At 52.4% G+C, this 27,284-nt stretch overlaps 1 protein-coding gene across 6 annotated transcripts; it reads left to right on the top strand.

Annotated features, from left to right (window-relative positions):
- The first annotated feature begins 4,714 nt into the window (after positions 1 to 4,714).
- On the top strand, positions 4,715 to 26,500 carry Man2a2 (mannosidase alpha class 2A member 2). 6 transcript variants are annotated; one of them, XM_063250060.1, is made up of 24 exons: positions 4,715 to 5,199; positions 6,147 to 6,296; positions 6,914 to 7,171; positions 7,241 to 7,385; positions 7,480 to 7,651; positions 8,018 to 8,145; positions 8,487 to 8,660; positions 9,000 to 9,186; positions 11,336 to 11,513; positions 11,759 to 11,961; positions 12,118 to 12,300; positions 12,425 to 12,539; positions 12,638 to 12,705; positions 12,823 to 12,988; positions 13,862 to 14,098; positions 14,601 to 14,723; positions 14,964 to 15,078; positions 15,323 to 15,456; positions 15,587 to 15,728; positions 18,746 to 18,879; positions 19,153 to 19,227; positions 20,578 to 20,772; positions 20,874 to 20,984; positions 23,935 to 26,500. In XM_063250060.1, the coding sequence occupies exons 2-24, from the start codon at positions 6,165 to 6,167 to the stop codon at positions 24,085 to 24,087; spliced, it is 3,528 nt and encodes a 1,175-aa protein (XP_063106130.1). In that variant the 5' UTR covers positions 4,715 to 5,199; positions 6,147 to 6,164; the 3' UTR covers positions 24,088 to 26,500. The 6 variants fall into 6 exon arrangements, with proteins under 6 accessions (XP_063106130.1, XP_063106129.1, XP_005006325.1 ...); XM_063250059.1 differs by lacking the exon at positions 19,153 to 19,227 and having other exon boundaries at positions 4,719 to 5,199; positions 6,935 to 7,003; positions 7,124 to 7,171; XM_005006270.4 differs by lacking the exon at positions 19,153 to 19,227 and having other exon boundaries at positions 4,720 to 5,199; positions 6,914 to 7,003; positions 7,124 to 7,171.
- The last annotated feature ends 784 nt before the right edge of the window (positions 26,501 to 27,284 follow it).

Below are 27,284 nucleotides of genomic sequence, written 5' to 3'. Positions count from 1 at the left end.
CTTCATTGTAAGAGATGTTCCCAGTGGGGAAATGTCATGACTGGGGTGTGATAATTAAGATACAGACAAGTGGCCTGGCCAGGTGGAACCTGGGAGCAACCCAGGAGAGTGGGGGAACTACTCTGATGAAGCCACTTGGCTGGGGAGCCAAGCACCATCCACTTAGAAAAAGCACTTGGGACTGGCGCAGTAGCTGGCCCTAGGGGAACACCTGTGATCCCTGCTACTTGGGAGGCTGAGGCAGGAAGATTGCAAATTCCAGGCCACTGTAGGAAACTTAGTGATACTTTGTCTCCAAAAAAAAAAAAAAACTTTTTTGGGGTACCAGGAATCAAACTCAGGGTCTTGTGCTTTGCCAGGCAGGTGCTGTGTCACTGAGATACATCCTTGGTCCTCAGAAAAAATTTTAAAGGAGCTGAGGGTGTAGCATAGGGGTGGGATGCTTGCCTAGCATGCTTGAGGCTCTGGTATGCATCCCTGTACACCCCTCAGGTGAACCCAAGAGAGCCTCAGCACCCGATAGCAGTCTTTCCAGCAGTATGCTGGGCTCAGCCTGCTGGATAGGGCTACTCAAGAGGCCCTGCGGGCAGGACCCCAAACAACACCCAGCCTTAGGAACTACCCTCTCAAAGCCAGGCATGGCGGTACACACCTGAAATCCCAGTACTTTCTTTCTTTCTTTCTTTCTTTCTTTCTTTCTTTCTTTCTTTCTTTCTTTATAATAAGGAGCTTACTGTATAGGCTGAGCCTGACCTGAAACTCCCCATGTAGCCCAAGATGGCCTCAAATTTGAGATGCTCAAATGCTCTAAGCCTCCCAAGGGCTGGAATGACAGGCGTGTGCCCACATGCCCCGTACAGTTTCTGCTTTGTTATTGGGAGCTGGTGATCACTGAGAGACTAGGATATGTTTGTACCCCGATATCTTCACTGTGGGATGGGGCTGGAGCAGGGCAAACACCAAGGATGTGCCCTTGGCCCATCGAGCGTGTTTCCCAGGGGATATGCCGAGAAAGAGATAAACGGGGTCTGGCTGACTCAGAGGCAGCATCTGTGCCACCGCCTTGGGCTCAGCAAGGCCTCTGAGAATGTAGACCTGATCCCAGGTCAGCTGAGTTAATGACCAGTGGTGAATGCTGGACTGTTTACACGGTGTGTCCTCAGGGAAGACAGATTCAAGTTTTGCACAGGACAGGGGTCTCTCCCAAGGGCAGAGGTGTGGCTGTGGTGCTTGGCCTGAATGACTCCTGTCCATGGGGCTTTGCTACATTTCCTCTGCCTCAGAATAGCAGCCAGGGGCTGGCAGCCTTGTGCCTGGCCACAGGGCAACTGGATCATCAAGTCCCATCTCGTGCCAGAGGAGCATTAGGCTCTAGACTGAGGGGCACCCATGTCTGAAGGGGACCTCTCTGGAAATCGGGGGTGAAACCCTTTGGCCAGGAACATCAGTGGAACCAGCCACCTGGTCAGTGCTGTAAAGCCATGGTCACAGTCACATAGGACGTGACAGTACATCCAGGGCCATGGCCAGAACGGGCCTGGCCATCTGACCACATCAGGCCAAAGAGGCCCGGCTCATGTGCCTGCACATGAGCTGAGTTAACACACACAGCTGAGTGGCAAAGAGAGCTCCAGAGCTTGCGGTCCTGCACTGATCCTGGTTGGTAGCTGGGCTGGGTCTCCCACTTTCCTTCTGAGAGTACTCAGGATGTTGACTGCCATTTCTCCAGGCACGGGACAGTGACCCCCAGACGTGCAGCAGAGGGGAGTTGAGCTTCTCAGGGTCCCACATGGCCTTGGGTGCATTTTGGATGCCCAGGCGCATCCATCAGATGAGGGTGCTGCTGCCTTAGCAACCATGGAAGCTCAGCAGTGGGACCTGCTTGGGATGTTCACTGGGCATGTCTTGCCCTGTGTCACCGACAGGTGGCAGCATCAACAAATCTCAGAAAGGGCTTTCAAAGGCATGCTTGTTCTTCCTGTCTCCCTTCATGCCTACCTCAAGGACATAAGGCCCGGAACCTATGTTGGCAAAGGAGGTTGGAGAGTCTCACCTGATATTTCTCTTCCTGCCCTGCCGAACACAAACCAGACTATGCTGTGCAGCATGAGAAGCGATGGACAGTCGCACTGTGCTGGGTCCCTACTGGGCCATCCAGGGCACCTAGATAGCTGCCCACCCTCTCCTGTACCTGGCTTAGTGAACCAGGAGAGGTGGAGCAGTTTCTCAACTTGGAGCAGAAGTAGTGTGGCAGTAAGGTGGGCTCCAGGGACATCTGGGGCTCAGCTGGCCTGATTCCAGGTGGCAGGCCTGGTTGTGCAGAGCCTTTCAGGTGGGCCTGTTCATCACTGGACTGAATTACGGTCAGGAGATGTTGCTTCCAACAAACAGAAATCCTTTGGGCTGAGCTCTGTGCAATTCATCAGCTGTCTGATAAGGAGACCTAAGCTCCTGAAAATATTTGGAAATAATTCTTGGCAGGACAGGTGAAAGGCAGGGTGGCAGAGGTGACACTGCCAGACACAGCTGGGACACAGTGCTCTGAGACGCTTGCATGGCTCCCTAAGGGCCTAGCTCACACCTCCCTATAGGTGAGGCTGGACCACCGTGTAATCCCAGCCTCGGCAGGACGCTCTTCGAGGCCTCTTGCGCTATAGCAGGACCCCTCCCGAGCAAGCAGAGCCAACAGCCTGGGAAGGAGCCTCATCCCTTGTGGGCAACTGTGCCTGGCCATTTGGAGCCCCTCCCCCATCCCCTGGGTGCAGCCGCAGCCTGCAAACCTGCCCAGCGCCAGCTCAGTCTCCTCCTCATCAGAGACCTCCCACCATTCCTCCCACCCGCTCAGTGCTGTCCAGTGGTCCTAGGGTCCTAAGGAGCTGCCACCGCACCAGCCTGCTTTTGCAGTATGTGTAGATACTAAACTGCCTGGATCTACTCCAGCTTTCTGTCCCCTAACTGGGAACACACTTACACTTATGACCACAGCAATGGTACAGAACTCCCCCCAAAAGGTCTCCACGCTTCCTGAAAGTGAATTCTCACCCATGTCCCATAACTACTGACTTCTAAATCACTATATAGTATCTCTTCTAACTTTTCTGATTAGACTCATGCAAGAGTGTATACTCTTGTGTATCTGGCTGGGTCATACTCAGCATGTTTCGGTAATCATTACGTTCCTGCAGGTTCTTGTGCTTTGTTCCTTTTCATTGCTGAGTAGTCTTTCACCATGTGGATGTGCCATAACTAGTTTATCAGTTTACTTGGATGTTTTAGTTTTCAGTTTGGGTTGTGATGAGTAAAGTTGCTATAGACCATTGTACACCAAAAAAGATTGTGCCACATGTTGTAAATTATACCTTTGTTTAAAAAGAAAAAGTTAAAAGACAAATAAGAGCTCTTGAAAATTAATGTTTTCTTCAAAATGAAGAAATCACCCAGAAAAAAAAATGTCCCAGAACACAGGGCAAAATACAAAGCATCTGGCATTCTAGTTAGAATATAATCCTGAAAAAAATGTTACTGCTGGTGATAAAAGAAATGGAAGTTAAAAGAATGAGATGTTGCTTTGTATCTGGTTAAACAATTGAAAACTATTTAAGCGATATTTAGCAGTCGGGTTTTGGTCTTTTTTTTTTTTTTTTAAAAAAAAAACATTATTTCCTTTTTTGGTACCAGGAATCGAACTCAGGGCCTCATGTTTGCCAGGTAGGCACTGTACTGCTGAGCTACATCCCTGGCCCAACAATTGGTTTTGACTGCATAAATCCTTGGTACAGTCCTTTTGGGGAATCACAAAAAATCAATTCCCCCACCAGTCACATCAGGGCTTGTGTTTTGCCTAGGAAACCTCAGTGCTATGAATTTTTCCTAAGGCAATAGAATAGTTTATAAGCAGTAGAAATTTATTTTTCACAGTTCAGGAGCCTGAGAAATACAGTACCCAGACATGAGCTGATTCTGCGTGCGGCTGGTAGATGGCGCCTTCTAGCTGTACTCTCACAAGGTGGAAAGGACAAGGGAGCCCCCCAGTCCTTCTCCAGGGGGCACTAGTGCCATTGCTGCAGGCTCCCCTCTCACATTCCAACCGCCTGTAGGGTTAGGGGAGGAGGGGAGGTGGAGGAAGCTCCTATCAGGTGCAGCCAGGAGAAGAAAAGTTGGGCGTGGTGGCACACGCCTGTAGCGCCAGCACTATGGGAAGCGGTGGATAGAAGATTGCAAATTCAAGTCCAGCCTGGGGAATGCAACAATTTAGCAAGATCCTGTCTTGAAAAATAAAGGACTGGGATGTAGCTCAGTGTGATGGCCCTGTGTTCAATCCCTGGCACCGCTCGCGCGCACTCACACGCGGACTTTCTAGAGATGTCCATTGAAGCATGTTTTAGGGTGCTTTAAAATTATGCACAACCATTCGGTGGCAGGAAAGAGACACTCGCAATTGTGTGCGACAGACCAGCACCCCAACCCACAGAAGACCCTTTGCCCGAAGAGCCAAGTGCGGGACACCCGGGTCGCCTGCCCATGGGGGCGGCAGCAGAGGGCGCACCTCGCTCTCCGCGGGGCTAGTGGCGGGGAGGAGAAGCGTGTCTGCTCCTATGACAATGCATTCACTCTAGGAACACTCAGAAAAAATAAAAGTTGCGCGCCTCTGCGCGGGGCTGCACATGCGCAGTGCGGCCACCGGCGGCTCCGGGTCCAGGGCTCCGACGGCGGCGCCGGGCCGGGCCTGGCCGGGCCGGGGGCGCGGGAGCGGAGGCGGCGGCGGGGCGGGGCGGGGCGCGGCGGGCTGTGCCTGTCCCTGTCCCCGCGCGGTCCCCGCCCCGCGCGCTGCTGCGGACGCGCGGTGCGGGCCGGGCCGCGATGTGAGGCCCGGGCGGCGCCACGGTACTGGGGACGGTGGTCACAGAGCCAGGCAGGTGCCGCCCCACCAGCCCCCGCCTGGACCCGGCCGCGAGAGCTAAAAATACTTCTCGGAAGCTGCGGAGCGGAATCTGATAGCGCAAAGTAGGGCAGGACGCGGAGGCGGCGGCGGAGCGGCCGCAGGCCTCGCCCCGGCTGGTGGACCCCGGTCGCTGCCGGTCGCGGCTCAAAGTTTTGCACTGCAGCAATCAGTGCTCAGGGGAGAACTAGGCCTGGCTGTGTGGCGGAATCCGAGCTTGTCTTTTCTTTTTCCGCTACCGCCGGGACCTCGCATGCTAGGTGAGCGCTGCCACTGAGGTGCACCCCAACATCCCCCTTTTCCTTTTTTCCTTCCTTTCCTTTTGTCCTCCCCTCCTTCCCTCCCTCATTCTCTTCCTTTCTTCATTTTTAGAAATGTATTCCGTGTTCTTACCGAGACAGAACCTGTGCCAGGCAATTTCTGCTGAGACCGAGCCCAGTGCATGGGGAGAGAGAGACCTTCATGTCTCTTCTGCCTCTCGCTGTATCTTTGTTTTATTTTGCAGCATTGAGAGTTGAACCGAGGGCTGTTGCACTGTGCTAGATCTCCAGTCCTTTGTATTTTTATTTTGAGACAGAAATCTTTAAGATAGGCTTGCCTTGCATTTGTGGTCCTCATACCTCAGCCTCCCAGAGTGCCAGGATTGTACTTTGAATTAAACAAAATAGAGACCAGTTTATTCATCTGAAGAAGCACATGGCCCAGAAGCCTGGACAGGTACCAGGAGCCAGACCCCCAGGGAAGATGGTTGTACTCAGGAGGTTAGGACTCTCACCCTGGACCCATTTAGCTTACATTTTCTTTTTTTTTTTTCAACGACCTCTTGAATTTCAAAATATTCTTTTTTTTTTGTTTGTTTGTTATTGGTACCGAGGATCAAACTCATGTATTTAGCTTACATTTTAGCTGAGGGAGCACATTTCTCCACCTCAGTGGCAGAGCTGCTCCCAGGTCCAGGCAGGACCAGTCCTAGATGTGCTACTTAATTGTTCTTTTAGAGTCTTAATGAAAAGAAGGAAATCATGATTGGGTCTCAGTCCACAACTTGTGGTGCTGGTGGTGGGGATTTGGTGCTTAGAAAGCTTGTCTTTGCTGGAGCTGGAAATAGGCATTCCTTAGTAATGCCTGGGAACTCACTGGGGCATGTGGTAGAAAGACCCCAAAGGGATTTGCATGCCAAAGCTACAGATGGCATCTCTTCTGCCAGGTGCACTCAGAGGCCAGCATGAAACTGAAGAAGCAGGTGACCGTGTGTGGGGCTGCCATCTTCTGTGTGGCTGTCTTCTCCCTTTACCTTATGCTGGACCGAGTGCAGCATGATCCTGCCCGACACCAGAGTGGTGGGAACTTCCCCCGGGTGAGTCCTGCCTGGCTGTTGATCCCTGTGTCTACAAGTCACCTGGGCTTGGATTGTCACCCAGACAGAGAGTCATGTCAGCCTAGGCAGGTTTTTAGCTCTTCATTCTTCCCTTCCTTCCTTCTATGGTTCCAGGGATCAGACTCAGGGCCTTGTCCATGCTAAGTGCTAAGAAATGCTCTACCACTGAACTACATCCCAGCCCAAGTAGGGAAAAAAAAAAAAAAAAAAAATGAGAAAGAGAAAGACGGAGGAAAAAAATGGCAGTGTATGTTGCTACTTTGTGCCCTGGAATTCTTAGCACATTGCTAATTGATTGCAGCATTTTCTCCCATTAAGCCCTGATGTGATGGATCTGTCTGGGCACTGTGCTCCAGACTGGCAGCACCGATCACTGTATGTGACCTGAAATCTTTGCCATCTGTGAACTAGAGAATGCTCAGGCTTCCAGGTGGATCCAGTCCTCAGTAGTGATGTGCATGGGACTTACCATCCCTGGAGGCCTGTGGTCTGGTTTCCGTGGAGGGGGAGGGCTCACAGCCAGGCCTCAGGTGGTTCCTAGGCAGGTGGCTGGGGCATAAGGAGCTGTAGGTGAGTGCATTCTGGTTTTTTGGCAGAGCCAAATTTCTGTGCTGCAGAACCGCATTGAGCAACTGGAGCAGCTGCTGGAGGAGAACCATGAGATCATCAGCCACATCAAGGATTCGGTGCTAGAGCTGACAGCCAATGCGGACAGCCTACCCGCCCTGCTCCCCTACCACACAGCCAATGGCTCCTGGGTGGTGCCCCCAGAACCCAGGCCTAGCTTCTTTTCCGTGTCCCCCCAGGACTGCCAGTTTGCTTTGGGAGGCCGGGGCCAGAAGCCAGAGCTTCTGGTAAGTGTAGGTGGTGGTGGCGGCCTGCAGTGGGCACAGGCAGGCACTGAGCTGCCTACTTGCCTGCAGATGCTGACAGTGTCGGAGGAGTTGCCCTTCGACAACGTGGAGGGTGGTGTGTGGAGACAGGGCTTTGACATCTCCTACAGCCCACATGACTGGGACGCCGAGGACCTGCAGGTGTTCGTGGTGCCACACTCTCACAATGACCCAGGTGAGCCCACGGCAGGGGTACCAGGAGCTGGGGGAGAAATGGGTGGTTGGAGGAGGAGGTGGCGTCCTCAGGGGCCCCCATTTTGGCCCCCCAGGCTGGATCAAGACCTTCGACAAGTACTACACAGAGCAGACACAGCACATCCTCAACAGCATGGTGATCAAGCTCCAGGAGGACTCCCGCTGGCGCTTCCTCTGGGCAGAAGTCTCCTTCTTTGCCAAGTGGTGGGACAACATCAGTGCCCAAAAGAAGGCGGCAGTCCGAAGGTTAGTGGCAGTGGGAAAGGTCTGGTACTGTCATACAAGTCTGGGCAGGGAGGGCAGATCTTACCATATGCTATGGCGCTGGCACGACAGCTACAGCAGAGACGAGGGTGACAGTTAGTGTCAGAGATACCAGTTGCTGAAGCGTCCGTGGAGAGAGAGCACGGGGCTGCCCCCTGGGAACACAGACATGGTCCTGTGATATGTAAACTCCAGCTGACATGGGGTGGGCTGGCAGGGAAGCAGGGCCAGTATTTGTGCTCTTGGTCCCAGGTTCAGGTGGACTGCCCATGAGCCCAGCCAGCGTCATCTGGTTGGCAGGCCTGGACATGGGTCCCCTCCCTATCCTGAATGTGGCTTCCTCCTTAGGCTGGTGGGAAATGGGCAGCTGGAGATCGCAACGGGAGGCTGGGTGATGCCAGATGAGGCCAACTCCCACTACTTCGCGCTGATTGACCAGCTCATTGAGGGACACCAGTGGCTGGAGAGAAACCTCGGTATGTCCAGGTAGACACCCTGCGGGTGGGGACACCAGTGGGGTTACCCTGGAGCTGGGCCTGGGTTATGGTGACAAGGGGTAGTAAGGCACAGGGACCAGGGGCTGGGGGCGGTTCCTTTCTGGGCTAATGTGGGCCTGAGGTGGTGGCACCTTCCAGTCTCTGCCAAAATGCGGGCCTGAGGTGGTGGCACCTTCCAGTCTCTGCCAAAATGCGGGCCTGAGGTGGTGGCATCTTCCAGTCTCTGCCAGGGCATGAGCTGGAGTTGTAAGAGATGGGCAAGGCCGAGGTTAGGCCCTGTGACTCTGAGACATTCAGGGTCTCTGTAATCCCATGTCCAGGTGTGACTCCACGCTCTGGCTGGGCAGTGGACCCCTTTGGACACAGCTCCACCATGCCGTACCTGCTGCGCCGTGCCAACCTGACCAGCATGCTGATTCAGAGGGTGCACTATGCCATCAAGAAGCACTTTGCTGCCACCCATAGCCTGGAGTTCATGTGGAGGCAAACATGGGGTAAGGCCAGGTAGGGCAGCGGGTTCTGGGCAGTGCAGCCTTCACTGGGAAGAGCAGACTGGTGGGCAATATGAGCCCACAGTTTCTCAGGTCTCTCTGCCAGAGTGATCTGTCCTTCAGGGGAGGGGACGGTCGTGCTGACCTCTCACCTCTGTGGGGCTCCCTATGTGCCCTTTAGGCCCCTGTGTCTGTCCCCTGCCTGCAAGTCCCATAGCCTGAGTCCCACTAGAGTTTCGCTGTCTGTCAGGGCTGCCTTTAGATCTGTGCCCTCTTGAAGTCCCTGTGCACCGCGCCTGAGGCTGCCCGCTGATGGATGACCACATGCTGTGTCTTCTGCAGACTCAGACTCCAGCACAGACATCTTCTGCCACATGATGCCCTTCTACAGCTATGATGTCCCCCATACCTGTGGCCCTGACCCCAAAATCTGCTGCCAGTTTGATTTCAAACGGCTGCCTGGTGGGCGCATCAACTGCCCTTGGAAGGTGCCACCCCGGGCCATCACAGAGGCCAACGTGGCAGAGAGGTAGGCATTGGCCTCCAGCCCTGGCCTGGGCATGGTGTTGATTTTTCACTCTATAGAGGAGCCAGGAGGCTGGGGAGCTATGTGATGCCAGACATAGCTGAAAAACAGGGTGGGCTCAGGTGCAAGTTCAGCTCCTTGCAAGTCTCCCTGGAAAACTGGCATGGCACTCAGGAGCCACCTTTCCCAGAAAGCTCTTACTGTCCCCAGCGGATATGCTTTCCCATATCAGAGCCACTTGAGTGATCAGAGGCAAATGACCTGTAAATTGGTACAGTTTCTTGCAAACCTCAGGCTAATGTGCCTTTCTTTGGCTCAGGTATTCTGACTTGGCCAGAAGTCAGCAGGATCCTGTGCAGTGGACCACAGCCCATTCACGTGGCCATTCAGTCCCTCATAGGGCCTCCAGCCTCCCTGTCCCCTTTGAGAGAATAGTTACAGCAGAGATGAGAGAATAGCCATGTCCATGTGGCTAAAATCGCCCCGCTGTCCTTGAAAGTGCTGATTATCTGTGACCTAACCAGCGATTTAGCCAAAACCTTAAGAATGTAACAAGTTGAACTGGTTTTCATGTGACCAGAAGGGAAAGAAAGTGGTCTTTTGTTTCTAGAAATCTGCACACTGATTGCAGGAAGAACTCTGGCTGTTAAGCAAGCATGACTCTCCCAGCAGCGGCCGCAGTCTCTGAGGCTGGCCGGGCTCTCAGAGAGCAGCCCAGGGGGAGGACATGGCTCCCTGGTCTGAGAGGCTCCCAGGGCTGATAGATCAGGGGCAGGTTTCCTTTGAGGGATCTGAAGACAAGTCGAACCAGCACAGTAGTAGTAGACTAGTGCCCAAACCACAATACCCATCAAAGGACATTTAATAGGTTGATCTAAAAACAGGAGATCAGGAAGATCTGCAGTGGTAGCTCAGTGGTAGGGCACTTGTTTAGCATGTATGAGGCCCTGAGTTCTATCCCCAGCAATGCAGATAATAATAGTGAATAATAAAAACAGGAAGGAACGTTTAAGTTGTGCTATAAAGTTTTAAATTTGTATTGGTTTTACCCAGCATATGGATTAAAAAACCCAGATGTCTATGTATAATCCTATCATGTGTCAGGCACCACTATAAGTGCTTAGATATAAATGCTTTCATTCATTTTAATTCTCATAACATTGTGAGGATTAATGATACTAGTAAAGATACTAATGTTATCTGATATTATTCTCATTTTACTAGAAAGAAACCCAGAGAGGTTGCCTGAGGTCACCCAGCTATGTGGAGCTGGCTTTGGCATAATCTAACTCCAGAGTCTGGGTTCTGTTTTGGGTGTTAGGAGGTGCAGGTATGGTTGGGTGAACCCAGGGCTTTTGCACTTACCTACAGCATCAGCCTTTTCATTTTATTTTATATATAAAATATATAAGGAGACAATATCTTGCTAAGTTGCTAATTTACCCAGACCTCACTCAAACTTGAGGTCATCTTGCCTCAACCTCCTGGGATTACAATAGGCGTGTACCACCATCCTAGCTGAGCCTAGGCTCTCTAACTGCAGTGCAGTGTGCCTTCATTCACCGTAGCTTCAGAGCTGGGATCCCCCAAACCAGAGGAGATTTTTTAGGTATAAAGGCTCCACTCTTGGCTTCAGAGAGCAGAACAGGAGGTTCAGGGTGAAGATACTGTGCCGATCAACATACTCAGAAAGCACAGTAATTGACTATGAGTGTGGTGGCTGGTAACCTTGGGCTGCACACCTTGTGGACAGTGGAGCAGAGGTTGGTCCAGGGAGGTCTGGTTCCGTACACCACCCTCCACCCTCCTGTCTTTATGCAGTTCAGAGCCCCTGGCTCAGAGCACTGGCTGGAAAAACACATTGTAAACTGGCTGTAGGGGCCAGTTTATAGGAAGGGAAAGTTCAGGCATCTTTGTTGTATCTGGAGAATAATTGTGGCAAGGAATGCAGATGCAGGGTCTGGGGATTGCAGCTCAGCAGAAAGAGGAATTGTCCAGAGAACACTGGGTCCTAGGTACCCGTTCCTACTCTGTGCTGTGTCCCTGGAGGCCAGCCAGCTCCACAGAGGCCTGATGCTTGCTCTGGGTGGCCCTGCTCCTTGATCTCGTAACCCTCTGGCTTCCAACAAGGCCTACATCCTGTTCCCCCCAGGGCGGCCCTGCTTCTGGACCAGTACCGGAAGAAATCTCGGCTGTTTCGCAGCAATGTCCTGCTGGTGCCACTGGGCGATGACTTCCGATATGACAAACCTCAGGAGTGGGATGCCCAGTTCTTCAGCTACCAGCGGATATTCGACTTCCTCAACAGCAAGCCTGACCTCCATGTGCAGGTGGGTGGCTGGCTGGTGGGTCGGGGCTCCTAGAGCTGCAGCCTGGGGTCTTCCTGGGGGGACCCCTGCTCCCCGCAGCTGGCTCCCAGCAGGGGTTTGTTACCTCTCAGGATTTATCTTCTGTGAGGACAGACAGATGAGCCAAAGTTACCACCCCTACCCCCACTCCAGCTGCTGCAGCACTGGTGGCCTTAATTCCCAGGAGGCCCTGCAACTGATGGGAGCTGGTTTGGGGGTCCCCACAGGCCCAGTTTGGCACCCTGTCAGACTATTTTGATGCTCTGTACAAGAGGACAGGGGTGGAGCCGGGGGCCCGGCCCCCAGGGTTTCCAGTGCTGAGTGGGGATTTCTTCTCCTACGCGGACCGTGAGGACCACTACTGGACAGGGTACTACACCTCCCGGCCGTTCTACAAGAGCTTGGATCGAGTCCTGGAAGTCCATCTGCGGTGAGATGCCCATCATGGGCTTCGGGGAGTCAGCTTTTGGGGTTGAAGGCCAGCTGGGCCTGCAGGAGGCCAGGGTGGCAGAGGAGTGACAGGAAGGAGATGGGGACTGGCCTTTCATGCCGGGCAGGTGGCAGGCAGTGGCCCCTCTCTCTGCAGTGGGGCAGAGATGCTGTACAGCTTGGCGGTGGCACACGCCCGTCACTCCGGCCTGGCTGCCCGGTACCCACTGTCCGACTTCACTCTCCTGACGGAGGCCCGACGCACTCTGGGGCTCTTCCAGCACCACGATGCCATCACCGGCACTGCCAAGGAGGTCGTAGTGATGGACTACGGGGTCAGGTGGGCGCCTTCTCCTTCCCCCAAAACTCTACAGCATTCCCTGCACCCACAGATGGTGGGCAGTGGGCCAGCTGTGGAGGGCCAGCCCTGTGGTCATCTCTGGCTCCCTGTGCTGTCTGTGCAGGCTTCTGCGCTCTCTTGTCAGCTTGAAGCAGGTCATCATCAATGCGGCCCACTACCTAGTGCTCAGGGACAAGGGGACCTACCACTTTGAGCCTGGGACACCCTTCCTCCAAGTGGTGAGCCCCGCTGAGTCTGCTGGGTCCTCCCTTTCTCTGGTCAGGTGGGGAGAAGGCCTGGTGCCTGATGCCTCCTCCCTCCGCCTGCTTTGCTCCAGGATGACACCCGCTCCAGTCATGATGCCCTGCCGGAACGCACAGTGATCCAGCTGGATGCCTCGCCAAGGTGAGCCACGCTAGGCCAGGTGCCCCGAGGCCCACAGACCCCTCCTCACTCTGCACCCATCCCCCATGCAGGCCCTGTCCTGCCCACTGGTCCTGCCCTGTCACCTCTCCCCCCCAGGTTTGTGGTGATCTTCAACCCACTGGAGCAGGAGCGGCTCAGTGTGGTGTCCCTGCTGGTCAGTTCGCCCCTTGTGCGTGTCCTGTCGGAGGATGGCCAGCCCCTGGCCGTGCAGATCAGTGCCCACTGGAGCTCAGCCACCACCATGGTCCCCAATGTCTACCAGGTGAGGCGGAGCTGTGTCTGTGGTGGCCTCTCCCAGGTCCTCCCTCTGCCCCATCATTCACTTCCATCACCCTGCTGTGGCCCCACCTACTGTCCAGGTTGGCGGTGAGCATCTTGGGGACAGGGGCTACACTCTTGGGCATTGAGCCTCTTTAAAAGGAAGAGAATAATAATAATAATAATAATAATAATAATAATAATAATAGAAGTATGAGTTACAGTGCCCCACTGTCCATTCATTCTGTAAGTATTTATTCACTGAATTATTTGAGACATGGTCTCTCTATACATTGCCCAGGCTGGCCTCCAACTCCTAGGTTCAGGAGATTTTGCTTCCTCAGTCTCCTACTACCAACAAGGAGTATTTGTCAGAAGCCTCATGTGGTACCACTCTGTAGGGTTTGTTTTGTTTTGTTTTGTTTAGCACAAGGAGATTAAACCCATGACTGAGCTACCTCTCTAGACTCACTTTTTTTTTTCTTTTTCATTTTTATCAGTACTGGGGATCGAACTCACGACCGCCTGCTTGCAAGGCAGGTGCTTATGCCGCTGAGCTAAATCCTCAGCCCCCCGACTCACTTTTATTTTGACACAGAGTCTTGCTAAATTGCCCAGGCAGGCAGGGTTCACAGTTCTAGTCCTGCCTCAGCCTCCCAGAGTGCTGGGTTTACAGGTGTTCCACCCTGCTCAGTGCTACTTCATAGTTTGTCAAATGTCATTTGAGACTGAGAAAACCTGACCAACAAGAGGGGACACTCAGGAGAGGACAGAGGTTCTGGTGGATGTGGGACATGCCCAGGCTCTCTGTTAGGAAACAGAGACTGGGATCCCAGGATGCGTGGCCCAGCCTGTGTCCTCACCCCTGTGCCCACAGGTGTCTGTGCCTCTCCGCCTGCCTGCCCTGGGCCTGAGTGTGCTGCAGGTGCAGCAGGGCCTGGACACACACCGCACACTCTCCTCCTCCGTGCGCATCTACCTGCATGGACAGAGGCTGTCGGTCAGCAGACATGAAGCCTTCCCCATTCGTCTCATCGACTCGGGTGGCAGTGATTTTGTCCTCAGTAACCGCTACATGCAGGTCTGGTTCTCAGGCCTTACCGGGCTCCTCAAGGTAAAGGGCCAGGGGTGCTGTGCAGGGTCACGAGTGGAAGAGAATGTACGTGCTGGTAGGGCTGTGCCCACTCCACTCCAGTGACTGATGGTGACCGGGCATGGGCTGTCTCAATGCTGAGCCAGCAATCTGGGAAAGCTGGGCGCGTTAGGCTGTTACAGTAATAGATACCCGAGTTCATCAACTTATAAAGAACACAGTGTCGGGTTAGCCACGATTTCAGGGGTTTTGGCCCCTGGCCCAGTGGACCTACCTGTAGGAGCCGCGCATCATGGTGGGAGCCTGTGGCAGAGCAGAGCTTTCCCTTTGTGGGTAGGACAGAGGAGACAGGAGAGGGGGCACTCTGATGACCCCAAATCTCCTTTGGGCCCTGCCTATTAGCTACCACCTCCTCCCTGCAGCACTCCCAGACAGTGAACCCTTAACACAGGGCCTCCAGGGAGCCTGAGCTGCATGCTGTAGCCCCAGGCCAGGCCAGGCCTAAAGCTCTAGTTTTTCACAGAGCGTCCAAAGGATGGACGAGGACCAGGAACAGCGAATAGACATGGAGCTCCTCGTCTATGGCACGCGCGCGTCCAAAGACAAGAGCGGTGCCTACCTCTTCCTGCCTGATGACCAGGCCAAGGTACCTGGCAGGCCCGGGGAGGTGTCCATAACAGAGCTTGCAGAGGGCCATGGTGACTGCTCCCTGCTGGGGTCTTGTCTGCTACCCCGGGAGGGAGGTCGGTGCGCAGGTGGTGGTCACAGTGGGGCCCAAGGTGTGGGCAGAGTCCCCTGGGATGAGAACATCTCCTGACCAGCCTCAGGCTGCTAACTGCTCAGCTGTCTATGCCTCCGTCTCAGTGGCTGCCTCCTCTTTCCTAAGCCCTACGTCCCGAAGAACCCACCCGTGCTGCGTGTCACTGAGGGCCCTTTCTTCTCAGAGGTGGTCGCCTGCTACGAGCACGTTCATCAGGTGGTCCGACTGTACAACCTGGAAGGTGAGGTGGTGGGGGAGATGTGGGCCTCGGTCTGTGATGTGTGCCCTCTGCACACCTTCCGTGTTCACACATCTGTTCCCAACAGATGGAGCTTTTGAGTCAGGATGCTTAGTGTCTTGGGATAAAGTCACAGAGACACCGTCCCTGGGACTCTCCCAGGAGGTTGGGCAGAGTGTCCCCAGCGTAGCTTCCAACCTGTGCTCCTCTGTCTTTCTCTGTGTTTCTCCCGTGTCCCTGTGCCCAGGAGTGGAGGGGCTGTCTCTGGACGTGTCATTCCTGGTGGACATCCGGGACTATGTCAACAAGGAGCTGGCCCTGCGCATCCACACAGACATTGACAGCCAGGGCACTTTCTTCACAGACCTCAATGGCTTTCAGGTGACATCTGGCTCCCCAGGGCAGAAGGGGGACTGTGTTGGTGGCTGTCATGAATGTGGCGTGTGTAATCAGGAACTCTGAGGGCCCAGACGGTCCACAGAGGCCCTTGACTGGCTGGGCCTCCCAACAGGTGCAGCGCCGGCGGTATCTGAAGAAGCTGCCCCTGCAGGCCAACTTCTACCCCATGCCGGTCATGGCCTACATCCAGGATGCACAGAGGCGCCTCACGCTGCACACGGCCCAAGCCTTGGGTGTCTCCAGCCTCAGCAAGGGTGAGCGGGGAGCAGGAGGCCACGAGGGTTCACACCAGAAGCAGCCACCCGCCATGGAGGCCTGTCCCCTGCCATGGCCTCCTCCCCTAGCTTCTTCCCTGTCATTGTCAGTCACCTCCATGTTGGAGAAGGGATGAGGGAGCAGCCACAGCTCCTGCCAGTCTCCCTGGACACGGGGCGGCAGGCTCCACGTCACCCTGGCACAGGCAGTGGGTGGTGGGGGTCCCGTGGGATCCCTCAAGAGGCACCAGGTACTAAATGGAAACTACTTGCTGAGGTGTGTGACCCTTCTGGCAGGGGTGCCTGTAGGGACACTCATGCTCAATATTTTAGTGAAATACTTACAAAAAGAGAAAAAAGAGAGGATGACGTTCTTTCTTCTTTTTTTTTTTTAATCCCCAGTACTGGATTTGAACCCAGGGCCTTCCCACTGAATTACATCCCCAGCCTTTTTCAAATTTTATTTTGAGACAGCATCACTGTAAGTTTCTAAATTACCCTGGGTGGACTTGAACTTATGACCCAGGGTGCTGGAATTAACGTACATACCACCATGGCCTGCTGGTTCCTTTTTTTTTTTTTTTTTAAGTTTATTGATACATTTAGATATACATGATGATAATATTCATCATAAGGAATTTGGACTCATACATGATGTATTTTGACTTTTTTGACTCAAGGACTCAATATACAATACAGGCTGATTTTTTTTTGTTTTGTTTTGTCTTTTTCATTTTTATTGGTACCAGGGATTGAACTCACGACCACAAGCTTGCAAGGCAGGCACTTATGTCGCTGAGCTAAATCCCCAGCCCCCTTTTTAAGTTTTTTTTTTTTTTTTTTTTTTGGTCTATACAGGCTGGTTTTGATACATAGTGATTTGTATCCCAAGTTGTCCTCCAATTTACAACCATCCTCCTGCCTCAGCCTGCTGAGTGCTGGGATAATACACATGTACCACCATACCCAGTTTGGTTTAATTCTTTTTTTTATTCTCTTTTTTTTTCTTTTGGTACCAGGGATTGAACTTGAAACTTACCCTGCTGAGTTAAACCCCCAGGCCCTTTTGGTTTAATTCTTTTTTTTGGTCTTTTTCATTTTTATTGGTACCAGGGATCGAACTCACAACTGCCTGCTTGCAAGGCAGGCGCTTATGCCGCTGAGCTAAATCCCCAGCCCTTGGTTTAATTCTTAAGAATGTCTCCAAACCAGGCTTATCAGTGTACACCTATAATTCCATCATTTGAGAAGCTGAGGAGATAGAGACAAAGGCAGGAAGAACACTGCAAATGTGAGTCCAGTCCGGGCCTCGTAGTGAGTTTAAGGCCAGCCTGGAATATATAGCAAGATGCTAAAGCCCATCCAAAAAGTAGAGTGTCAGAAATGTTGATCTGGAGACAGAGCCAGCCAGTTGGGCAAGCTGTGGGTGGCTCCCCGAGCCTCAGGGCAAGATGGGATTTGGACCTGGTGGCCTCTGAGGCCCTCGGCGTCCCCTCTGTGGGACAGAGCCTTTGTGCAGGCTGAGCTCCAGTGCCTCTAGGACTGGGGGGTGGGGTAGGGACTTGAGGAGGAGTTGGGCCCTGCTGCCCTCTGCAGGGAGCAGCGGGCCCATCTGCCTCGTGACTCCGAGCTGTACCCCAGAGCCCCCGCCCTTCTGTGGCACGGTGTGTTAGGAAAGGGTTGTTACCATAGAAGGGATCCATTTCCGTGTTGGGGCTTCCTGTGGTAAAGCACAGGAATCAGAGTGAGGGAGCAGAGGTGAGGGAGGACCTAGCACCCGGGTGGGAGAGGATGTTGGCTCTCGTCAGGAGAGCTGGAGGCACCAGGCATGGGAGTACACATGTGTGGTCCCAGCACAGGAAACTGAGACAGGAGGATTGTAAGTTTGAGACCAGCCTGGGGTATATATGGAGCTCAAGGCCAGCCTGGGCTACCGAGCGAGACCCTTACTCCAAAACAAAATAACAACAACAAAGTTCAGGAAAACTCGCCCAGCATCCATCAGCTTCCCAGTGAGCCCCTTCTGCACACACGTTCACAAAAAAAGCACAGAAAGGGCTGGGGACATGGCTCAGTGGCGGAGCATTTGCCTAGCATGTGTGACACTCAGGTTTGATCCCTAGCACTGCAAAAAATGAAAAAATAAAAACCTAGAGATGAGCCAGGCATGGTGAGACACATCTGTAATCCCAGCATTCAAGAGGGTGGGGCAGGAGGACCTCGAGTTCAAGCCCAACCTGGCCAAGTTAGTAACTTAGACCCTGTGTTAAAATTATAAAAGAAAAAAAGTGCTGGGAGCCCGGCACGGTGGTACCAGGAGTAGCTGTAGCACTTCGGGAAGGTGAAGCAGGAGGCAAATTTAAGCCTCACCTGAGCAATTTAACAAAGCCTTGTCTCAAATTAGAAAAAAAAATTTTTTTTTATTAAAGGGGCTGAAGTATAATTCAGTGAGACTGAGTTCAACTCCCAGTACTGGGGCTGGGGCGGAGGGGCGGCATGTGGAGGTGACTGTCAGCCATCTGTGTTCCCCAGGGAGCCCCGAGGCCTCTGAGCCTCTTCTCATCCATCGCCTGGCTGTCCGTGTCATAGCCAACTTCTACAGAGCTGGTGTCTGGCTCACCAGCCTCCCAGCTGTCCCCTGCCATGCAGAGCACAGCTGGAGGCCAGGGAGGGAATCTGGCCACCCTGGCACAGTGTTGCTCTTAGCCCCTGATTGCTTACTTACTTTGTTTTTTGTTACCAGTCCAGATAGGGCACCCTGCCGGGTTTCCCGGACCAGGGCCCCCTTCCTGACTCACAGTGCGTGGCTGTGCTTTCTGGCCTGTGGGTTCCTCACTGAGGGACAGGGGCACAAGGCTACCACTCTCGGCCCTCCCAGCTGCACTGTCCCGACTGCCTGAGCTCCTGGTTTTCCTCCTGGGCTTTTTCTCAGGGCTGCATTGGGGATTCACTTCCGGAAGCTGTCTACTCAGAGATGGGGTGGGGTGGCAGGCTGGGCTCACTCCTCCTTCCCCCAGGTCAGCTGGAGGTGATCTTGGACAGGCGGCTGATGCAGGATGATAACCGGGGCCTGGGCCAAGGGCTGAAGGACAACAAGAGAACCTGGAACCGTTTCCGTCTCCTGCTTGAACGGCGAACCACGGGCAGTGAGGTAAACCTGGGCCCGGTGCCCAGGGGCCAGGCAGACTTGTCACGGGGTGATGGTGGTATCTGCTTGAGGAAGGGACAGGCAGAGCAGGGCTAACTCGGGTTGTGGCAGGTAGCTGTCTGCGTCTTGCTGACCGTCTCAGGTACTCTGCCTCTCCCTCTGTCGTCTGTGCCCCTGTGTTGTCTCCCACCTCCCTCTCTGCTGCCTCCACCCTGCCCTAGCCCTTTAGCCCTTTACCTGTCCCTGCTCATCTCATGGCTTTCTTTGCCCCACCAGCCTGGCTTTTTCTCCAAACTGGCAGCCTTGTTTAGGGGCTTGATCTTTCCCAGCAGCAAGAGCGGTGACCAAAAGGTAAGGTTGGGTGACGGGAATGCCCAGCAGGCTGTCACTGTACTTGGAGCCCACTGCTTGGTGCCCAGGGGTCAGTGGCTCAGCTGTGCCCGCCGCGTAGACACTGAGCTCCTGCGGTGCTGGGAGCTGACTAGTGCTGCTGACTCTAGAAACTGTGAGTAGGGCTGCGGTAGAAATGGACGTGCACACCCAGATCCTGAGGAACAGATCGTGGTGCAGCTGTGGAGGTTACAGACACTGTCCTGGCAGGGGTGTGGGCCAGGCTTGGCTTTGACCAGGTGGAAGGCTCTAAGACGTGGAATGGGAACTGGCAGCAACTTCCTTCGGTTAGACCAGACCTATGCCGTCTTGTGTGGTTGTCACCAGCCACATGGGGCTGCCCCAGTGAATTAAAATGAAATAAAAAATCAGATTTTCATTCCCATTGAGCATAGTTCATTCCTCACTGACCCCAAGTGCTACCGTTTAGAAGTGTGGGTTGATGAATTTCCATGCAGGAGGTTTTGTGGTGGGTGCTAAGCTTGAGTGTGTTAGGGCGATTGGGCCATCTGCAGTGGCCATGAAAGCCTGGCCACAGAGCCCAGGGCGCCCAGAGAAGGGCAGGAGCAGGAGCGATGCTCTCAGGCCTCGGCCCTCTGCGAATAAGCCCAGCCGCAGAGAGCAGGTAGGCAGTCTAAAGGCTGCCCCAATAGGATGTGTTGGTGGTTTGGACAGCTGAGCCTTGGGTGGACAGAAGTCGGGGTGGCTGCTAAGACTTTGTAGTGGTGGATGGCAGGGGTTCAGCAGCCCCCGGGCCTGGTCAGAAGAGGAAAATTGAGATCCTGGGTGTGCTAGGGCCAGGGATCAGAGAAGAGAGCAGGGGCTTTGGAGGCATTGTTCATAAACCTGTGAGTGTGGCATCGAGGGCAGAGTCACAGGGCCCAGGGCCCTGGGCACCAGACTGGCACTGTGGATGTGGAGCGTCCTGGGGACCCCAGAGAGCTTAGAGCACTTGCTCCATCAGATGCTCATCTCCCACCCTTCTGTCCCACTCATGCGGATGTCTGTCTTACATTGTCTGTCTGTCTGTCTGTCTCTCTCTCTGATGGGACATGTCACTGATGAGTGTGTTGCTCATGACAGCGTCACAGATAATTACCAGACAATGTGCACGTCACAGATAATTACCAGAGAAAAGCAACCTGTCTGAATTGGGTGACATGGGAAGTAGTCATGCACAAAGGCTCAGAGGTGCAAGGTCTGGGGCCAGATCCAGGGAGAAGGCTCTTGGCAGGGGAGGTGGCCTGTGCTGACCTCCCCTTCGCCTTCATCCTGGCTGTGCCCTCACCCTCCTCTTGGTCCCTCCCACAGGCCCAGGACAGCCACTCCACCAGCTACCCATCCCTCCTTAGCCACCTGACCTCCATGCACCTGAATGCCCCGGTGTTCACCCTGCCTGTCGCCAAGACGCTGTTCCCAGGCCCCAGTCTGCAAACCTTTCATCCTCTGGCGTCCTCACTGCCCTGTGACTTCCACCTGCTCAACCTCCGCACGCTCCAGGCTGAGGTGAGCACCCTGCTCAGCCTTGGCCTCCAGGGCCCATTTCCGCCCTCCCCTGTCTCTGTGCCAGCCTGCCCTTCACTGCCCGCATCCTGTCGCTCTCCCAGGAGGATAACTTGCTCTCGGCAGATGCAGCGCTCATTTTACACCGCAAGGGTTTTGACTGTGGTCTCGAGGCCAAGAACTTGGGGTTCAACTGCACCACAAGCCAAGGCAAGGTGAGCAGGGCCAGGTGTGGGAGGCAGAGCTCTGCAGAGAGGCCGGAGGTGGCCCGCTGGGGAGAGCTGGATGACAGGGTGGGGGAGGACATGTTGTGCCAAGCCAGTGGCACAGTGGCTTGTACCTGTGGCACATGCCTGTACCCCCAGCTCTGCGGGAGGCTAAGGCAAAATGCCTGCAAGTTCTAACCCAGCCTGGGCAACTTAGAGACTTGGTGAGACCCTGTTTCAAAAAGAGAGAGAGAAAGTGAGTTACTCCTGGGTGTCGGGAAGGAAGGGGGAAAGCAGTTGGCCCACGCTTGGAGCTACTGAGGCCTGGCAGGGCAGTTCCACCAAGGCCTAGGACCCTGAACCAAGCCAAGACCCACTGCATCTTCCTCTGGAAGCTTTGCCCACGGTGTCAGTGGCCGCTGACAAATGCACCCACGTGCCAGGCCGTGGGCCGGATACCACTGATGCAGACGTGACCGTGGTCCTGTCCTCAAAGACTCACACTTACTGTGACAGTTCCTACCCCGAGACCCACGGCAGGGTCTGGAGCTGAGCAAGTCTCTGAGCCTGAGACTGGCCACAGCTGAGTATGTGTGAAGCATTTTGCTCCTGTAAGGCGGCAGAGCTCCTGGCGGGTGTTACTTTCTGCAGTGCTGGGACAGAACCCAGCCGTGCACATGCCAGGCAAGCACGCCTCACTACACTGGACTCTGGCCCTTCAGGTGATTATTTCTTTACTCTTTTCCTTTTAATAGTTATACAAATTCATGGTGTTCATTGTGGCAGAGTTGTACTTGCACATAACATACTTCAGGCATTACTATTCCCTGCACCCCACTTTACCCCCTCTCAATCTCATTTCACGTTTTTGGGGGCTTGCAGTGTGTGTGTATTTGGTATATCCATCCCCCATTGTCCTCCCTTACCTCTCGCTGCCCTTCTCTGTATTCCTAGCTCTTGGCTAATAATGAGCTCCCTTCTTTCTTGTCATCTTTCTTTTTTTTTTGTCTTTTTCCTTTTTATCAGTACCAGGGATCGAACTCACGACTGCCTGCTTGCAAGGCAGGCACTTATGCCGCTGAGCTAAATCCCCAGCAGTCTTGTCATCTTTTTTAAGATTCCGAATATTAGGGGAAATGTGCCGTATTGATGTGAGCCTGGCTTGGTCCGCAGATCCACCTATTTCTCAGAAGACGACAGAATTTTGTCCTTTTTTATACATATTACACCACATTGCTTTGCCCATTCATCTGTTGCTGGACCCCAGGGTGGTTCCATAGCTTGATTGTTATGAATTATGCCGCGCAAACCGCAGGTGCACAGGTGTCCCTGTAGTATGCTGACTCATTGGCAGGTGTGTGCCCGGGAGCGGCAGAGCTGGAGCAAAGGGTAGCTGTTTCCGTGTTCTGAGGAGCTGCGTACTGACTGCCGGAACGCTGTCCCGCCTGCCTGTGTTCGCACCGGCAGTGTCACAGGGTTTCTCTCCCCGCTCCAGCCCTGCCCCTGCCTTGCTGTTTTCTGTGTTCTCCATGAATGCATTTTGACCGGGGTAAGAGGAAATCTCAGGAAAGTGAGATTGGATTTCCCTAACGGCTGAAGATGTTAAACATTTCTTTTCCCATGTACTTAATGGCCATTTGTACTTTTGAGAAATGTTTCTTCAGTTCATTTGGCCACTTATTGATTGGCCCATTTGGCTTTTTTTGTGTGTGTTGATTTAGTTTATATATATTTATATTTATAGATACAGTATTACTCCTGTCAGAAGAGTAACTGGCAGAGGTTTTCTCCCTTTTGCAGGCTGTCTCTCCATTCTGTTAGTTTTCCCCTTGGTGTACAGATACTGTTTAGTTTGATGTAGTCCTATTTGTTGATTCTTATTATCTCCTGTGCTTTTGGAGATCTATTCAGAAAGTCTTTGCTTGGGCTTATGGCTTGAGGTGTTCCCCTGTTTTTTATAGTGATTTCAAAGTTTCGAATCTAGTGGCCGGGTGTGGTGGTGCTTTGTTTCCAAGTGAATTTTTTTTTCCCCAAATGAATTTTAAGATTGTTTTTCCTACTTCTGTGAATGTCATTGACATTTTGATGGAAATCACATTGAATTTGTGTAACACTTTCGATAAAAACGATCATTTTGACAACATTAATTCTACCAATCCATGAACTTGGGAGACCTTTCCATCTCCTGGTGTCTGCATCAGTTTCTTTCCTCAGTGTCCTAAAAGTTTCATTGCAGAGGCTTTTCATTTTTTGATTAGACTGATCCCTAGTTATTTGAAGCTATTGTGATGGACTTATTTTCCTTATTTCTTTCTCAGCTAGTCCATGATTGGTGTATAGTAACACTATTGTTTTTTCTACCAGTACTGGGAATTGAACCTGAGACCTTTGCACTGAATTATATCCTGAACTTAAAAACAAAAACAAAAACAAAAAACTTTGAGACAGGGTCTCACTAACTTGCCCAGGTAGGTTTTAAACTCGTAACCCTTTTTCCTCAGCCATCCAGGGTGCTAAGATTACAGGTGTACACCACCTTGCCTGGCTAAAGCTATTGATTAATTTCACATCCTGCTATATTGCTGAATTCATCTATCAGCTCTAAAAGCCTTTGGGTATTATAAGTATAGGATGGTGTGATCTGCAAACAAGGATAATTTGACTCTTCCCTTCCTGTTTGTATCCTTTTCCTTTCTTTCTCTGCCCTAATTACTCTGGTTAAAATTTCAAGAACTGGGGCCGGGGATTTAGCTCAGTGGTGTAAGCACCTACATGGCAAGCGTGAGGTCGTGAGTTCAATCCCCAGTACCAAAAAAAAAAAAAAAAAAATTCAAGAACTGTACTGAGTAAGTGTGGTAAGAGTGGCCACCCTTATCTTGTCCCTGTGCCTTGTGGTCCTCAGAGATGAAGTGCTTGTTAGCAGGTACAGTAGCACCTGACTGACCCTTCTCTCCCACAGGTAGCCCTGGGAAGCCTTTTCCATGGCCTGGATGTGGTGTTCCTGCAGCCGACCTCCTTGACCCTGCTCTACCCGCTGGCCTCACCCTCCAACAGCACGGACCTCTATCTGGAGCCCATGGAGATTGCCACCTTTCGCCTCCGTTTGGGCTAGGGCTTCTTGTGGCCTGAAGACAAGTTCGTCCATGGAGACTGCCACCCCGGTATCCCATTCTGATCTGCCTCTTGAAACTGTGACAGACTGGGCTCTGCCCTCGCTTTCTGTTCTTTGTTGCTTCTGTGTTTGAGGCAACCCGCACACCCAGCCGTTGGCAGGCAGGGCAGACACGGCGAGGTGTTGTGGAGACGAGGGCCTTGGTCAGGGTGGCTCTGCCTCAGGTCTGCTGCAGCTGTGTGTGGCTGAGCCCCAGCCCAGGCCCCCGCCCCTTTCCCAGGATGGGATGTAGGAGGGGAGGTGCAGGGCAGGTGGAGGCTAAGCGGGTAGTGATCGGCCTAGGTAATTATTGGCAAGGGCTGGTCTAGGGGTAGTGAGGCCACCTGTCTTGGTGTGAGGAGCAAGATGAGAGTGGTTCTGGCGGGAGACAGGGCACTCGTGGTTGACAGTGGGGTTGAGGAGAAGGAATCCCTGTTTCTCCTAAGAGCCTGAGGGCCTCACTGCTTTCTGTGCATCTCTGTTGGCAACACTACTGAGCCTGCGTGCCCTGGCTTTCAGGGTGACCAGAAGGACTTGCTAGGCACATGAACAGAGGTCTTAGGACACTTCAGGTACTAAAACCCTACCTCAGAGTGGCACTGAATCTGTGTGTTGATTTGTGGGGTAGGGTAGTGACAGGGACATGGGATGAGGGTTTTCTCCCTACTCTGACCCCTCTTTTTCCCTTTAATTCATCTTCTATCCCCAAGAGCTCTTTCTTGTCTGGGGTTTTGGCCCTAAAATGTTTCCTTTCCTAGGAAAGGAATCAAGCCTCTCAGACCCCACAGGCCTAGGCATCTTGGAACGGCCTCTGGCACCTTGCCTGATGGGCAGCCCTTGGGGCTTTGTCTCAGGCCCATCCTTGGGCAAAAGTTTTCCATTCCTGGCATGGACAAAGGATCTGGAGGCTGAATTAGGAGGCAGTAGGGCTGCTCATGTTTCTTTATTTTAGCTTCGATCAATAGAGAAGAATTTATGAGTCTCTTCAGATGCTGAAAAGATATTTGGTACCATTTATAATCTATTCCTTATTTAAACTCTTGGTAAGACTAAGAAGAAACATCCTAACCTAGTACAGAATGAGTGAGACACCACGGTGTCCCGGGAGAATCAGGAACCATTCAGGGGTGTGCTGTTATGTTCTGGTGTGAAGGCAACACCCACCCCTGCAGTGAGGCAGGTGAGGGGCGAGGGGAGAATTCCCTTCCATTATTTGTAAACAATAAAGCTGCCTACTGGTAAAATCTAAGAGAATCAAGAAGACCTACTAAGAGCTTTCCGTAAGTTCATGCACTGCTACACGTTCCTGTAAAGATCTTGGTTCTTCTGACTTCAGCCCATAAATTCAATATAATTTCGGCAAGATGAGATTCAACTGGTTCTGAAGTTCATTGGGAAGAGTAAAGGTGGGGGAAACCAAGAGAGTTCTGAGCGGCAACGGAAGGGGTTTGGAGTGGTGCTGAGTGGGTCGAGGCACGTGTCCTAGCAGGTTTCCCAAAGGACTTTCCTGCAAGCAAGGATTCACTCTGTGACAGACTGTGTATCAGACAGACCAAAGGGCCGACATGGAGGGAAGTCCAGGAAAAGATCCTGGAACAGAAGAATTTTGTATATGATAAAAAGGATTTTAAATGGAGAAAAAGTGGATTATTTAATAAATAGTACTTTGAGGCAACTAGCTATTAGAGTTAGAACTCTACCTCAGTTTCCACAAAAATTAGTTCTCGAGGGAAAAAAATAAAATGACAAGATTGCTCCAGAAAAAATATTTTTATACCTGTAATGTGGGAAAGTCTTTTCTAAACATGAAACCTAAGAGATATAAGGGAAACGATAAAAGATTTTACTACAAAAAAAAAATACTGAAAACGTTTCATGCTGTGGGAAGCATCAAGGTTAGAAAACAGATGCCAGACATGGGCAGAAACATTTCCAGCATAGAGAAAGTAAGTACCATTTAGGAGAAGAGCTTGCTGCAGCATGTCAGGGTCACTAGGGCCTTCCAGGTGGCCAGTGAAGACAGGACAGTAACACAGCTGAGTTCCTGCAGATCTTACAGAGTCTTTGAAGCCCCAGGAGCTGGAGTCCGCCTGTCTCACAGTGGAGGGAGTAAGGCGGTCAGCCATAAGTGCTGCGTGTAAGGCCTGGGCCATAGAAGAGCGACAGAAATTAAGGCTATGGCTGGGGACACAGCTCGGTGGCACAAGCGCCTGGCAAGTGCAAGGTCCCGAGTTTGATTCCCGTACTTAAAAAAAGAAGAAAAATATGGTAAAGGATGCTAAGTAATCAGAGGAAATGTTATTGTAATCAAATGATAGATGAGAATGTGTGAACTCTTAAATTAGCAGAATAAAGAATATTATCTTTGAAGGTCTTAGATGTGCAATGAAGTTATTCATCTGACAAGACCAATATTTAATGCTATATACTAGCTTTTTAAAATCAGTTAAGCAGTGTTCAAAATGTGGCCCAGTGACATCAGAATTGCTTGTGAAACATTCATCCAGGCATGGCAACACATGGCTGTAATCCCAGCTACTCAGGAGGCAGAAGCAGCAGGATTGAAAGTTCAGGAGCAGCCTGGGCACCTTAAGAGACTCTTGTCTCAAAATTTTTAGAACTGGGGATGCAGTGAAGTGCTAGAGTGCTTACCTACTATGCACAAGGCCCTGGAGTCAGTCCCCAGGAAAACACATGCACACACACACACACACACACACACACACACGCTCAATGCCTCCAGAGGGCTTCTTTAGCCTGAGTGTTGCAGTTACATGTAGAGTCATGGCTTCCCTGAGACTGGTATGTGATAGGATCAAGAAGCATAATCTTGCTTTCATGCATAGGAAGGAAAAAGGATCCCGGGTACCATATTTGAACCCGTGAGGGCGAAAGAACTTCTATTTTAACAAGCACTCAGGTGAGCACATAATTTGGAAATAGGTCTGTTTTAAGGCAAGCAGCAACGAAATCATGGGAGCTATGGCACTGAGGCCACAGTTCTGAGGATGACAAAACTGGAACCAGGACACAGTACAGACAACTTCAGCCACTAGAAATGCATACAATTCTGTTCCTGCCCGTCAAGCCTGCATCACATAAGAGCTGGGTCCTGGAGTGCAGGGTGATCAGACCAGGAGAACCTGGGGGTGGCTCGC

This window comes from Cavia porcellus, unplaced genomic scaffold, assembly GCF_034190915.1.
Source record: "Cavia porcellus strain 051 isolate PalLab524CR breed Dunkin Hartley unplaced genomic scaffold, mCavPor4.1 scaffold_6, whole genome shotgun sequence".
Taxonomy (NCBI): Eukaryota; Metazoa; Chordata; class Mammalia; order Rodentia; family Caviidae; genus Cavia; species Cavia porcellus.
The sequence above is the reverse complement of the archived record's forward strand: the minus strand, read 5'-3'. Positions and strand labels throughout refer to the sequence as shown.

Excerpts from the sequence above, each read along its gene's own strand:
- Man2a2 (XM_063250060.1), top strand. The coding sequence starts at position 6,165 with ATGAAACTGAAGAAGCAGGTGACCGTGTGTGGGGCTGCCATCTTCTGT. Across the intron at positions 7,172-7,240 it reads GCCAGAAGCCAGAGCTTCTG|ATGCTGACAGTGTCGGAGGA; the intron begins GTAAGTGTAGGT and ends ACTTGCCTGCAG. Across the intron at positions 15,457-15,586 it reads CAGACCTCAATGGCTTTCAG|GTGCAGCGCCGGCGGTATCT; the intron begins GTGACATCTGGC and ends GCCTCCCAACAG.